Source organism: Cryptomeria japonica, chromosome 11, assembly GCF_030272615.1.
Source record: "Cryptomeria japonica chromosome 11, Sugi_1.0, whole genome shotgun sequence".
NCBI lineage: Eukaryota > Viridiplantae > Streptophyta > Pinopsida > Cupressales > Cupressaceae > Cryptomeria > Cryptomeria japonica.
The window spans coordinates 342,862,282-342,875,626 of NC_081415.1; the positions used below are offsets into that span (position 1 = coordinate 342,862,282).

At 36.1% G+C, this 13,345-nt stretch overlaps 1 protein-coding gene across 1 annotated transcript; it reads left to right on the forward strand.

The window, feature by feature from the left end:
• Positions 1-4,408: 4,408 nt before the first annotated feature.
• Positions 4,409-12,792, forward strand: LOC131860206 (uncharacterized). Its single transcript, XM_059214585.1, has 6 exons — positions 4,409-4,574; positions 6,051-6,109; positions 8,889-8,901; positions 9,013-9,170; positions 12,012-12,201; positions 12,304-12,792. The coding sequence occupies exons 1-6, from the start codon at positions 4,409-4,411 to the stop codon at positions 12,462-12,464; spliced, it is 747 nt and encodes a 248-aa protein (XP_059070568.1). The 3' UTR covers positions 12,465-12,792.
• Positions 12,793-13,345: the final 553 nt, after the last annotated feature.

Consider the following 13,345-nt stretch of genomic DNA (forward strand, 5'->3'; position numbering starts at 1 on the left):
TGGGATATAGTTCCAATACTTGTGCCAACACTCCAAATAAGTCCGCCATGTGATTAAGGAGTCAAGAAAAGTCAACAGAAAGTTCGAAAATAAGTTTAAAATGCAAGTGATGTCATCAAATCCATGAAAGAATTTGAATTGCTAACTGAATTAGAAAGTTTTTGGAATGGAAATCATAAGGAATCTTGCAGACTTGAGAAGCAATTCGAACTTAAAACCCAAAATAGAAAGTTTTCAAAGAGGAAATATTGGAAGATTGACAAAGAATTCGAACTTGTAGCCAATATAGAAAGTTTTTAAGGATGTAATCTTGAGGATTCAGTTCGAATCAGAACTAAAATCAATTTAGAAACTTGCACAAGAATAAGGTTTTCGAACTTAAGGAGATGACAAGCCAACTGAAGTATAAAATGGAAACTTTCTTTGTGGATACAATGGACTGAGGAAGAATTAGAAACATGAATTGGAAAAGATCTGATGTTTCTAATTGCAGATTTGAACTTCATTTCAAATACATTCTTTACTTCTTCATTCTCACACAAAAGTTCGAACTTTTTGAGTAAGCTAAGAGTAATATCGAGTGTTATTTTGCAGGTTGAGAGTTATTTCAAAGAAGATTTTGCAGATTGGAGGTGTTGCAGGGTGATCTCTTGCAGATTGAACGAACTTTTGAAGGAGTTTTAATTTTTCAACCTCATTCTTATCAAGTATATGCAGATTTTGGAGTCCAATCAACTAGTAGAAGGCAAAACTTCTAAGTTTTCTGAGTTTTGTTCCTTATATATTCTCATTTCTGTCAAAGGTGAAGTTGATTGGTGGCAGACTTATCAATTTTCTCAAATTTTCTGAGTGTATTGGAGGTGTCTTCATCGGGTTTATCCAAAATTTTGATAAGAGGATCATTTTGGATTGAGCGTTCTTTCTTTCAAGCATGACCTTCTAAGTATTCACAGCTTGTTTCAAAGCTAAAGGTATTGAGAAATCGGAAGATCAAAGTATTCTGCCATCTAACCTTTGAAATTTTGCACTAAAAGATAGATTTCTAACTTAATTTCCTTTGGTTTTGCAGGTCGCAAATGGTAGTAGAAGCACGATCATCATAGAGATCGCAGCTGGAGTTTCAAGCCAAACGGAGGATTGAGGACAAGTTCACGGGCAACGTTCATCCGAGCGTGAAGATAGCCAAAACTTGGCTAAGTATGGGAAATGTTTCAAAAAGAAAATTCCAATTTCCTCAATTATGATGAAGGCATGGAGAAATTCTTCTCCAAATTTCAGGGTATCAAGGAGGGCATGATCGCAGCGAATGTCCGAACAACTTGATCATATTTGCAAGGGGTTATCTAGATCTTTCACCCTCCTCTCGCGCAACATAAGTTGGAGCCACAAAGAAGCAAGCATAGAGTCGTCAACAAGAAATTATTCTAAGAAATTCAACAATTTTCCTTCCGAACTTCATGGGCCTGCCAATCATTCCTCTTGAATCAGGCAGAGAACCTCATCCAGTACTTCAGCCAGACTTGGATTTCAGCGACGAACAAGAAAACATCGTCATAGAGTTATACAGCTTAGCCTGGAGTGTAAAAAGAAATTATCCTAATTGGCATCGCATGTGTTTTATCCTTGACGATGAACTAGAAATTGCTGACCACATTGACGCACAAATTCGAAGGGAACAACGTCCATTACCACCCCAAGGAGTTGATCCAGCTCTCGTACCTGCTCCTGCACCACCTCAGCAAGATTAAGAGTGACTCACGCTGCGGTGGCATCTCGTCATCTTTTCGGCCGATCAGATTGCTCCAAGTCAACATACCTAGATTCAATGAACCCGATTTATCCGAAAAGGAAACTAGACACATACTTTAGTGAGAATGGTAACTATGCCACGTGTAATGTTTTCATTCATTCAAATTGATAGAGTTTTGGGAAACCCTAATTAGGGTTTGTAACTTTCAATTGGGGCCCTTGATCACTGTTTGATCTCGGCTGTTCATTAATTTTTGAAAAACTAGATAAGGCTACCTCCTCTCATTTGGAGAGTGTGTGAGGTTTTTGACATATTGTTGCGTGAAGGTCATTTTCAAATAATATATTGCATGTGCGCTTTCTCTTAAGGCTTTGTAATCTCTGTTGTTTGAATGATTAGCATGGTTTCAATTTCCTCAACACTTTAGTTAAAGTTAATTTAGATTTGCTTTCATGTTGTTAGAATTGAATGAAGGATTTGATAAGTGTTAATTGAGGGTGTATCTATGCTCATACTTTTGGTGAATGGATGATTTCCATCTCATTGTGCAAAGTTAGTTTGAGCCTATCCTTTGTGCATGCCAACATTCCGATCATAAGCACAACCCGTTGAAGATTGCACCCGCTTTGTGTAGTTGTCCTCAGTGTGTCGAATAAAGTGTGGTTTCCCGAGAAGACCCAGTTAATACCGTCTCTAGAATTCGTAGGATTAGATCAGCTTTCTGAAACCCTATCCCTTTGTCCTTTTTTTGAAAGTCTAAATCTCGAAAATCCAAAAACAGAAAGAGCCTAAAATCGATAAATCCATCTAAGTCTAGAAGCTTAAAGACATTCATAAACGTAAGCCCCCCTTGAGATTTTCAGCATACACTACCCAAGTAGCTATCCCACTAAAGTCGCTTGTTCGCACATAAAGACCTTGGAATCAGTAGTGATTTTTCAGGAGAGGATAGAATACCTTTGGGTATCTTATTCTAATGTTTGGTAGATGATAAAACGAACACCAACACAAAGGAAGGCAAAAGCCTGAAATTAGCAAATAGCTCGCAAATCTCCTTCATAGGCCGAAAAGCCCAGTTCGTGAAAGTCACACATGGAGACGTTAAGCAAAATCGCGCATAAAGCCTCGTTAGGCCAAAAACGAACTTAAAGGAAATCACGCAATGTATCCATTTTAACCGAAAACGTCTAAAACTCCCAGAATCGGCTAGTGAAAATAGGAAAACATTGAAATTAAAATCGCACAAGTTCATGAATAACCCGAAAAATGACTTTAGGAAAACATTGAAATTAAAATCGCACAAGTTCATGAATAACCCGAAAAATGACTTTAGTTTAAATCTTGCAAAAACCTCCAATATGCCCGAAATAAAGAACATCTCGCATTTTGGGTGAATGGCCCGAAGAATGTGAAGGGAGGCAAGGCGTCATTCAAACCTTGCATTTTAATCATGAAACCTGAAGTAAATCAGGGAGTCGCGCATAACTAAATCATGCAAAAGGTGTCTTTTGGCCGAAAATGTCTTGACAACCCAGAAGAAATCGCGAATTCTCTCCTTGTAGGCCGAAAGGTGCCTAAAGTTTGCGCCATCTTCCATCACAGACCGAAGACAAAACTCTCAAATTGGTTCAAAAGCCCGAAATGGAGAAAGAGGGATAGGTTTGCAAGTTCCCACAAAACCTCTCATTTGGCCGAAAACCAAAGCATTTGCAAATCTCACAAAAAAAGCCCATAGGCCGAAATTTGAAAGCAACTTCCAAAAACGTTAAAAGGGCTGAATGTGAAGGGGAGTCTTGCAAAAGCGGCTAATAAGCCGAAATTGAAGGCAAAACGAAAGTAATATCAGCTTGCAAAAGACTTCAAGAGCCCGAAAATTGTAGTCTTGGGGCGTCAAAGGGAGAGTTCGTGTAAAGTTGCCTAAAAGGGCCGAAAATGATAAAGGATTCACATTTGCACATTTTCTCGTGATAGGCCGAAAACCTATAGCCAGGTCTAAGTCACATAAAACTCTTCTTTAGAAGGCTCGAAAACCATTAAAGAAAGGGTCAAGAGTTTAAAGTCATGCATTAAGGCTCATATATCCGAAAATGAAAAGCAAGCTCTAAGTCGTGCATCTTGGCCATTTAGGCCAAACACTCAAAAATTGCAAAATCGGCATTTAGGCCGAAATGTAGAACAAGGTTTGGAGTTTGCAAAGCCTCTTCTAGGCCAAAATGGGCAAAACAAAAAAGTCGCACATTTCCTCAATTGGCCGATTTTCTTCCACAGGTTTAAGCCGAAAAGATAAAGGGGTTTCAACTGATATCGCACAAAGGCCCCTTAGGCCTGAAATTCAAAAGGAGTGGCCTTAACTTGAAATTCGAAATCTTGCAAAAAGGCCTCTGCGGCCCAAAATTTGCAATAAACAAAAATTATGATTTAAAATCAATCTTGAATTTCGCCTATTTCACCCAAACTGATGAAAGGAGAGACATTAAAGATGCATTTCGCAAAGAGCTTCTCAAGCCCAAACTCCATAGGACAAAGCCCGGCGTTGTTTAAAATTTAATATTTGTCAAATTAATTTAAATTAGTTTTTCAAATTGATTGATTAAAGGTGAAATTGATTTTTCGTAGGAGAACGACATCGGGAAGAAGCAGAAGAAAGCCTGAAATGAGATGCGATCACGACCAACGCCGAAAGAAGAATGCGCTGCAGAGCGCAAGGACCAAAGCGATGAAACACTGGGAAGCGTGCCTCTGGACCCCGAGTTGAAGTCCACCACTGAGACCAAAGACCTAAGAACATTCAGAATGCTACCAAATTATGCATTCTCAGAAAAAGGCACAACTGGATTTAATTCCAGAAATTCAGTTTTAAAAACTGAAATTGTTTATTGTAAAGAGCTGCCTGTGAGCCTTGTTGAAGATAGACCCAAATTGAAGCCAAACAGTTGTAGACAGTTGAGATAGTGGTTGGGTAGATAATTGAAAATTGAGTGGGCATGGGTTAAAGCTGCCAACTTCTGGAAGGCAGATTGCAACCCTTGGATGCAATCCATCCTGCCCATCGATTCATATTGTAAATTCTATAAAAGGCAAGATGCCTCTCTTTGTAAAGGGTTAGATTTTTTGGGCAGTTAAGCTGTTAGATTTCAGTTAGAATAGGTTAGAGTTTTGTAGAGGTTAAATTTTAGCAGTAGCATAGAGATGCTGCAGAATTGTTGTAATGGCAACTGAAGCAAATATATGAACATTGAAATATGGTGTTTATTGTCTTTCTTTTCTTCTGTTTGCATGGTTTCTTTCAGCATTTTAGATAGTCTTTTTGTTTTGCATGTGCAGGTATTTGATGGATTCAGGCTCATACCATTGAGGATATACTGATTGTATTTTCTTTTGTAGGGTTAACCTGAGCCTTTGAATCGTGCTTAGTTCAATTGCAGGTGTCCGTCTGAGCTGCGCCAGAATTGGGTGCTTAGCCATGCATTTGCAATATGAAAATCTTCCAAGTCCCTTTGAAGATTGCATCGTTTCTGCGAGGTTGTGAGCCATTCTAGCCAAGCAGGAATTGGTTATTTTGAATCCGTCTACCCGCATACCAGCCTGGCTAATCTTAGGTTTCCTAAACCCTTCTCCTTTGCTTTTATTTCGCAGCTTGAGAATTGCAGCAGACCAGCTTGTTGCAAAACGTAAGGCCCCTTGTGCTCCTAGCAAAACACATTGATCGTTGAGTTATCCTGCAGTCAAGAACTGACATTTGGAACCTTGAGGTTGCCCCCTTTGATCGATTAAAAGAAGCATTAGGGCTTCCTTATACAAGAGAGGATAGGATACTCGGCGATTTCATTTTATTTTGTGTTGGTCCGATAGAGTTGCAGCGATGGGACTTTAGACACGTCAACAATGTGATGCGAATTTCTTCAGGTATAAGGCGAGTTGATTTAGGCCTAAGTTAGGTCATTTTCATCAGACCTAATGGGAATTTAATCAGACCCAATTCAATGTTTTTTTAGGGCCTTTTTCCTGAGCGAATTGCTGCTTTGTGGTACAAACCTGTCTTGACCTAATCCTGATCTTCAAATCTGCCGATCTGCCAAACAAATTAATTTCCAGCTTGAAGAGGAAGGGCAAATTCTGTTTGATCTAGTGTGAATTACTCCAGTTCATCACCTTGTGCACCGTACTCAAAAAATCAGATCTGATTTAAAGTTAAATTTCAGTCAAGAACATCAGATTTCAAAAGTGATTGATGTTGTTTTAAAGATGTGTAAGTTGAATTTGAGTTCATTTTTCTTAATTCAAATTTTGTTCTTTTCAGGTTTGAGCCCAGCAATGAGGTGCATGGAGTGTGAGGATGAAGGATTCAACACATTCAAGGTAAGTCTACATTCCAAGGCAAACACAAGATCCACATTTCAATGATGAAGTCAAGAATCACCATCATCATGATCTCAAAGATGCAACTTAAAGAAGACTTAAAAGAGGATGCACAATGACAATTCAAGGTGTTCAAGTTCAAGAGTTTCAAAATGCGAAGAGGAAGATTGGCCCAAGCACGAAGGAGACTTCACAAGGAATTCCAAACGCCATGAAGAATGCCTAAGGAAGGAAGTAATTCAACATTCCGGAGTTGAAAGTGTTAGGAATTGCATGCAGAAAATACCAATTATATGCAGATAAATATTAAAGAGGAATGAAAAACGCAGAAATAATAACAGTGAAGAGACAATATTTAATGTGGTTCACCGAAACTCGGGCTACGTCCACCAAACAAAGAGTCCAATATTATTATCCAACAAATTGAACCGATTACAACCAACAATCCCTTGCAATTCAATACCACTGCAAAATGCTACAAAATTCTCTGCTAAAAACCCTAACCCTTAGCCGTTTTAACAAGATTTATGTCTATTACAAAAATTAGGGTTACAATATGTCATCCAATAGAAAAATAACACCCGATGCCTTTATAATATAATAAGTCGTTTGAGCCGCAACAAGGAGCGCTGCCCCTTGACCCTGCCCTATGTTGCGACAAGGAGCGCTGCCCCTTGACCCCATCTTGGGGGCACTGCCCCCAAATCCCCGTCGAAAAATTAGGGGGGAAATTGTGTCGATAAAAGTAGGGAAAATCTAACCCCCGAGTCTGATTAGGCTCCATATAACAACAAAAAGTGGAAAAACATCGGCAAAGAGAGAACAAGGTGAATTCCCTAACATGATGTTGAAATGCATAACAAGAAGGTGAATTTTCCAATGTTGGGATGTGAGGGTGAAATGTGATCAAGACAAGATAGTTTTAGAAGATTTAAGCAAAGTTAGAAACTTGATCACCAAGGATGATGCAATTTGGGAATATGATCTATCATCATCACATCAAGCAATTGGAAATGTTGAGTATCAAGAGATATTGCCCAAAAGAAAAGACTTCTTTGTGATGATTAGCAAGATAAGCAGGATGTGGTGGCACTTAGTCGTCATCAACCAATCAAGTTACTCCATGTCAATATCTCCAAGTTCAATGAACTTGACTCATCCTATGAGGAAGATAACTACCCATGTGAAAACACAAAATTCAATGTACCTAATCTATTTTCTTATTGGTTCACATTCAAAGGACATATGTGCAAAATCTTGTAATTTTTTCATTGGTCAAAATGGAGTTAGTTGCAACTAACCCTAATTAGGGTTTCATCATGTAATCTCGGCCATTGAGTCACAATCAATTTGGGCCATTCATTGTAATGGGGGTATCTATATAAGGCTTTACCTTCTCATTTGTAAAGGTTAATAGTTGAGAGTTAGCGGTTAGTAGTAGAGTAGGAGGAGAAGACAAGAAATCGTTGCCCGGGCTTTGTTGAAATAAATACTTGATTTCATTGAAGATATGGTGGATCATTGTATAAGTTTCTACATGTTGCATTGTTTCTACTTCTCAAGTTTTAGATGATTAGATGAATGGAAGATCTTATTGTTAATGAATGGTGAAGCCGAATGTTCATACCATTTGGAATTTGTTGATTGCAAATTGTAGTGCATGGTTTGAATAAACTTAACTGAAAGCTTAACTTCAATTGCTTTATGCTCATTGTACATGGTGTTGGTGTGCATAAGTGATATGAAAATCATTCGCTTTATTCTCAGGAGATTGCACCATCTACATAGTTGTTTCCTCATGGCAAAGGAAAGCTTGGTTTGGAGTTATCAAGTCAACAATCAATTCTTACATCGTTAGGTGTTAGCTTAGATTTCCTATCACTTTATTCCTTTTGTCTTTTTTTTATAGGTTAATCTTGATTACACGTTCCAATTGTGTTCATAAGCGTAAGTACCTGTGTGATTACTAGCATTATCACATCACATACACCGAGTCTATCCAGAATTAAAGTCAGTTGTTCACATTGTAAACTACGAATATGAGCAAGGCCTAATTGAGGATACATAAATATAAAATACTTGGAATATGAGCAAGGCCTAATTGTGGATGGAGTGGCTGATACAAAATTGAACTTACAAGTAGGAACAAGTTTTTCCTAGGGCACTTATAATAGACTTGTACAGTTAAAAATATCTAAGGGCAATGAGTAATATCAATAGTAAAAGGGTCCCTTTAGGGTAAATCCCCCATTAGGAGATTGACAATGAGGGCCTCTATCCAACTAATGACATAAAACATAGAAAATGATCAAAACATCATAAAAATGCTTGGGACAAATGAATGAATGAAATCCTCACCAATAAATACTTCTCTAGCAATTGCCCCTCGCCCACTAAGAAGTAGAGAAATGGACTTGTGGGTCCCAAACATGCTTACAATGACAAGGGGATATGACATAATAGTAGTGCAATAATGGGTTTGAATATCATTAAGGGTTATGCCAATTGTACTATGTCTCTATAAATGGTGAATCAGCTGTATTATGATTCAAGTCTTTATATTTTTGAGCGTTTTATCATACAAACCTAATGTTTCATGATTTTCTGTTAGAGTGGTGCATTTTGTAAAAATATATTCAGAGCATGATTGTGACAATGTTTTACAGATTAAACTTACCATTAAATGATTCGTTAGAGATAAGACTTAAAACCTAAATAATTAGAAGGAACTGTCAACTTATTTCAATTTGTGAATAAATATAACTTTAACTTATAACAGTATTTTTGGTTGAGTAAAATTTCTAATAGAAGGAATTATTTCGTAGTTGTTCTTCATTCTTGAAAGCAAAAGTCTATTGTAGAATGTCTTGTTGTCCATAACATTTTTTCTTATTATTTTTTAGAAGCATACATTTGGCCATGTCAAAATGGTGACTGTTTCTTGTATTGGTGTCTCATCTTACCAAGTTTTTCTTGCAGTCATATTATCCCAGAATATAGCTTCTTGGATGCACGTGGCTTGGGAAAATATGAAGGAAGAAGCCTGGATGATATAAATGAAGTAAGACTCTAAGAACTAAAAGCTTTGTATGGACTTTTTTATGGATATCAAGGTCATAACTTTTGGAAATGAATTCATATAATTTCAGTAGGAAAATAATCTATATAGAAATGAGTAACTATGATGCAGAGGAAAAATATATCATTTTTACGTGAGTATTATGATGTAGAGGAAAAATATATGCTTTTTATGTAAAATGTCATTTATGCAAGAAGTTATGATATGCTTATTGTTAAATTCAGTCATAACATTAATTGTCGAGTTGATGCCTTAAACATTGATGATTAAAATATTTTTTGCCTAATGGATCTATAGTGTAGATACAACAATAAGAGTGTTTAAACTCACTAAATGTCATAAAGAAAGGAAGAACTTAATTATAGCGTCATAAGAAACTTTGTCACTTAGTTCATTTGCAATTCCTGCTTTATTTTGAATGGAAGAGTGTAAGGCTACAGCGAATATGTTGTACAACTTTATGATGAGTACCTCTTTAAATCTAAGCCCTCAATTTTTTTTTTCTGTTAATCATGTCTTAAATGTTTGCAATTTATTTAGATTTGGTGTTTAAAATTTGTATTAAGAATATGTAAAGGAGAGGGGCATTAAATGGGTCAGGTGAGTCTCTTTCTTTATAAAGGTTTCTAAGTTTTCTTCTATAAACAAACTGAAGTCATTAATTTTGGAATATTGTAACATATTTATTATACATGAATACCAAGCAAGTTCTAGGTTCTTGTCTAGCCACTATATTATGAAGCAAGTAAAAATGTAATGTCTTATGTAAATTTAATCTTAATGGAAAAAGAGAACTTAAGGATGAAATTTGTGATAAAACAAGAAGCAAATGGTCAAGAATACTAAAACATTAACAATCCACAACAGAAAATGAGTTTGTACTAGGGTTGTAGATAAGAGAAGAAAATCCTCAATGACAAGAAGATGCTACTAGTACTCAAACAGTGCTGTAGTAAAAAACAAAATCATTTTTTAGTTGAATATATTTTCTTTGCTAGCCATGTAGGTGAAAACAGTGTAAGGAAGCTAAGCTATATGTATTCAGAGAATTTATTATCTTGGAGAACAAGGACCTAACAGTGGTAGTAATACACAGGTTAGATAAATAAACAAAATTCATTGTTTATAGGATGACCCATAAGACCTTACACTTCATACCAATACCTAGGGACATAATAATCAATAGACACCTTATATTCATAGGAAACTAGAGATATATTTCAACATTTGTGGACAGGTTAAATTTATGTAGCTGAGATCACTATCAATTATATCACCAAGAAAGAAGCAAATTAAGTTAAATAGAATGATATTAAGAGCACACAATTGAAAACATAATGAAAGGACATTAACATGCATGTAATGAATAAAATGAATGTTAGGATATAACAATTGGAAACTCGTTGCCAATGCTAATATTGATTAATAAGTGGGAATGCATAGAATGTATTACCTTAAAGAAAAATGACCTAATAATGGTAGTAGTAGATAGGTTAAATAAATTAACGGATTTGTCCTTTGTAGAATGACCCATTAATCCTTTAGACCTTTAACCTATCTCGAGAGGAAGCACTTTTGAATATGGACTACCTAAGAACATAAAAAGCAATAGACATGTTCAGTTTATAGGAAATCATTATTAATGATGTATTTCACAATTTGAGAATGATTAAATGTAAGTAGCTGATCAATCTCAACAATATTGCTAAAATGAATTAAATCGTGGAGGATATTATTATGAATGCATAATTAGATAAACATTTTTGAAAAACAAATTTTCCTGTATAGCATTCAATTATGCAAGCCATCAACATGGAGTGTTTTTTAAAGGAAATTAATAGGTTTAGTTTGTAGGAAAACACCATCAATTGTAGAGGTTGTACCCAAGGAGAGGAAAACAATAGGATTTGAGTTTGAGTGCCTAATTGCAACGGATTTAGACTGCCATTTTTCATCATATTAGGGCATTAGGGTTTTCAATAGAGACCAAGTAATTATAATGAGCAAGCATTTTTCCATGTTAATAGAGTTAATGCATAGGAATAGCAAACCAACCACTTTAGAACATTCACCAATCAATCTTCAGCTCTATTCATGCAATGGCAAGCAAGAATAAAAGTTCAGCAATAATGAATGATATTTTTGTTTTGCATTCACAATGAGAAATGACTTTGTTTTTGTCTTTAACATGTATTGGAATCCATGTTTTAGGGTTTGGGGGGCGTTTCGGGCTTCTTACTCAAACAGTCAAAAAAATTAAAAAAATCTGAAATTTGCTGCTTGGGCATCACTTCCCACCAAATTTGCTGCAGGTACACCTGGGTTTGTCCTGGACAGACGTGCAGGTTTGGGGTGGGACTCTGGATGGTCCCTAGATTTGGCCTTGTATCCAGGCTGACCCAAACCTGAACTAGCAGGCTGCAGGGCCTGAACAGGTAACACAGCATAGGCCCTATAATAATATTTAATTCTACCTTTTCAAAATATAATGACTGGGCCCCCTTAAAAAAATATTATTTCTGTTAGTTGTGAAAAGTGAAATGACATCATGTTCTTGTCTTAAATATAATCATGGTTGCTGACCTGAAATTATTTGTTTCATTCTCTCATCTTCATTAGCTTTTTAACTGGTATATTGATGTTTGTTCATTGAAGCCAGCATTCTAGGAGTTCTATTCAAGTTAATGCTGACTTGCAGCTTACATAAACTTTCATTTATAAGCTAAAACAATATGATAGTTTTCTGGAATGGAACATCTTTCTGTTTCTTTTTTCTTCTTTTCAAGCAGTTAGTGAGTGATATGCTATGCTTAAATTGAACAGATATATGCAGCAGATTTAATTTCTCCAAATGCTAGGCCACCTCCTTTCACAGACGGAACTCCAAATGAAAGTGTTGCTGATGTATACGTTCGTGTGACACAACTCATGTCCATATTGGAAACACAATATTCCAGTCAGAATGTCATCATTATCTCACCCGATTCAGACAACTTGACAATTCTTCAGGCAGGTCTGACTGGACTGGATCTCCGTAGGTAAAAGTTCTGTAAATTTGTTAATGCAATGAAATTGGTTGAAATGCATTATAAAGTGCTTTCTTTTCTCTCCACAGATGCATCTGTTTACCTCTTTTCCAGTTTTTCTAATTGCAGGCACAGTGAACTATTTTTTAATCCTGGGGAAGTCAGGTTTGTGGATATAAGGACTATCCCTGCTCCCAAGAAACCTCCTTCAGGACTCTTTAAATGTTTAAAACCTCCAAATTGTAACTAATAAATATTCAAGTATATTGATTATCAGTCTTACTGTATATCAGACCTTTTTTCAATGTAACTTCTCATTGAATTGTATCCATGTGTGCTCTATAATAACCCACGAAGATTCTAGAATACCCATTCCTCGGGACTTTGTACATGAACTTTTGTAATCAGCTAGGATGGAAAGGAAAACAGTCAAAACAACTAATGTCAATTTATATTTCTTTCAAAAGAGTGTATCTTTGTAAACGATGCTCTCTAACTAGTATAAGAGATCAATGGAAAAAGAAGACTGCAATGTATTGTGAACACGTTTCTATTATAACATGATTCTATTTGTGTGAGTTGATCTACTTTCTATGGAAATCCATCTAAATAGAATGAGAGGAAACATGGAAGCGATTGTGTTAGGTGTTTCAATTTTAATATCTACCAATTTTTCAAGTTTTGGAAGTTGTCCACTCACGTTGCATTCTTTTTCTCATCAAATTGACATCTTCTGTGGGCAAATGGCTCAAACCGCTGGCTTATGGAATTGTATAGATTCATTCTCCAAACAAACTAACATCTTTCACTGGCAAAAGCTAAAGTTGCTCAAATCTCTACACTATGGAACAATGTAGATTCATTAAAAACTGTTTGGAATAAATCTTTACCATTCCATATTGTAGTATTTTTTGCCAATTTAGGAAAAAGTCAATTTTCATGCCCATCGGTGTTCCCAAAAATAATATCTCTAATTGCACATGGCATTCCTCCAATTCTGAGTCGATTTGTTACTTTTTCAGTCACACATTGCCATCCTTCCAAAACAAGTCTTTTTTGGCCCCATATGATTGTTGGTGATATTAAGTTTGTAATGATATCCACAAATATAAAAGTGGGCCCATAATTTGT

Excerpts from the sequence above, each read along its gene's own strand:
- LOC131860206 (XM_059214585.1), top strand. The coding sequence starts at position 4,409 with ATGCGATCACGACCAACGCCGAAAGAAGAATGCGCTGCAGAGCGCAAG. Across the intron at positions 9,171-12,011 it reads GCCTGGATGATATAAATGAA|ATATATGCAGCAGATTTAAT; the intron begins GTAAGACTCTAA and ends TAAATTGAACAG. Across the intron at positions 12,202-12,303 it reads CTTGACAATTCTTCAGGCAG|ATGCATCTGTTTACCTCTTT; the intron begins GTCTGACTGGAC and ends TTCTCTCCACAG.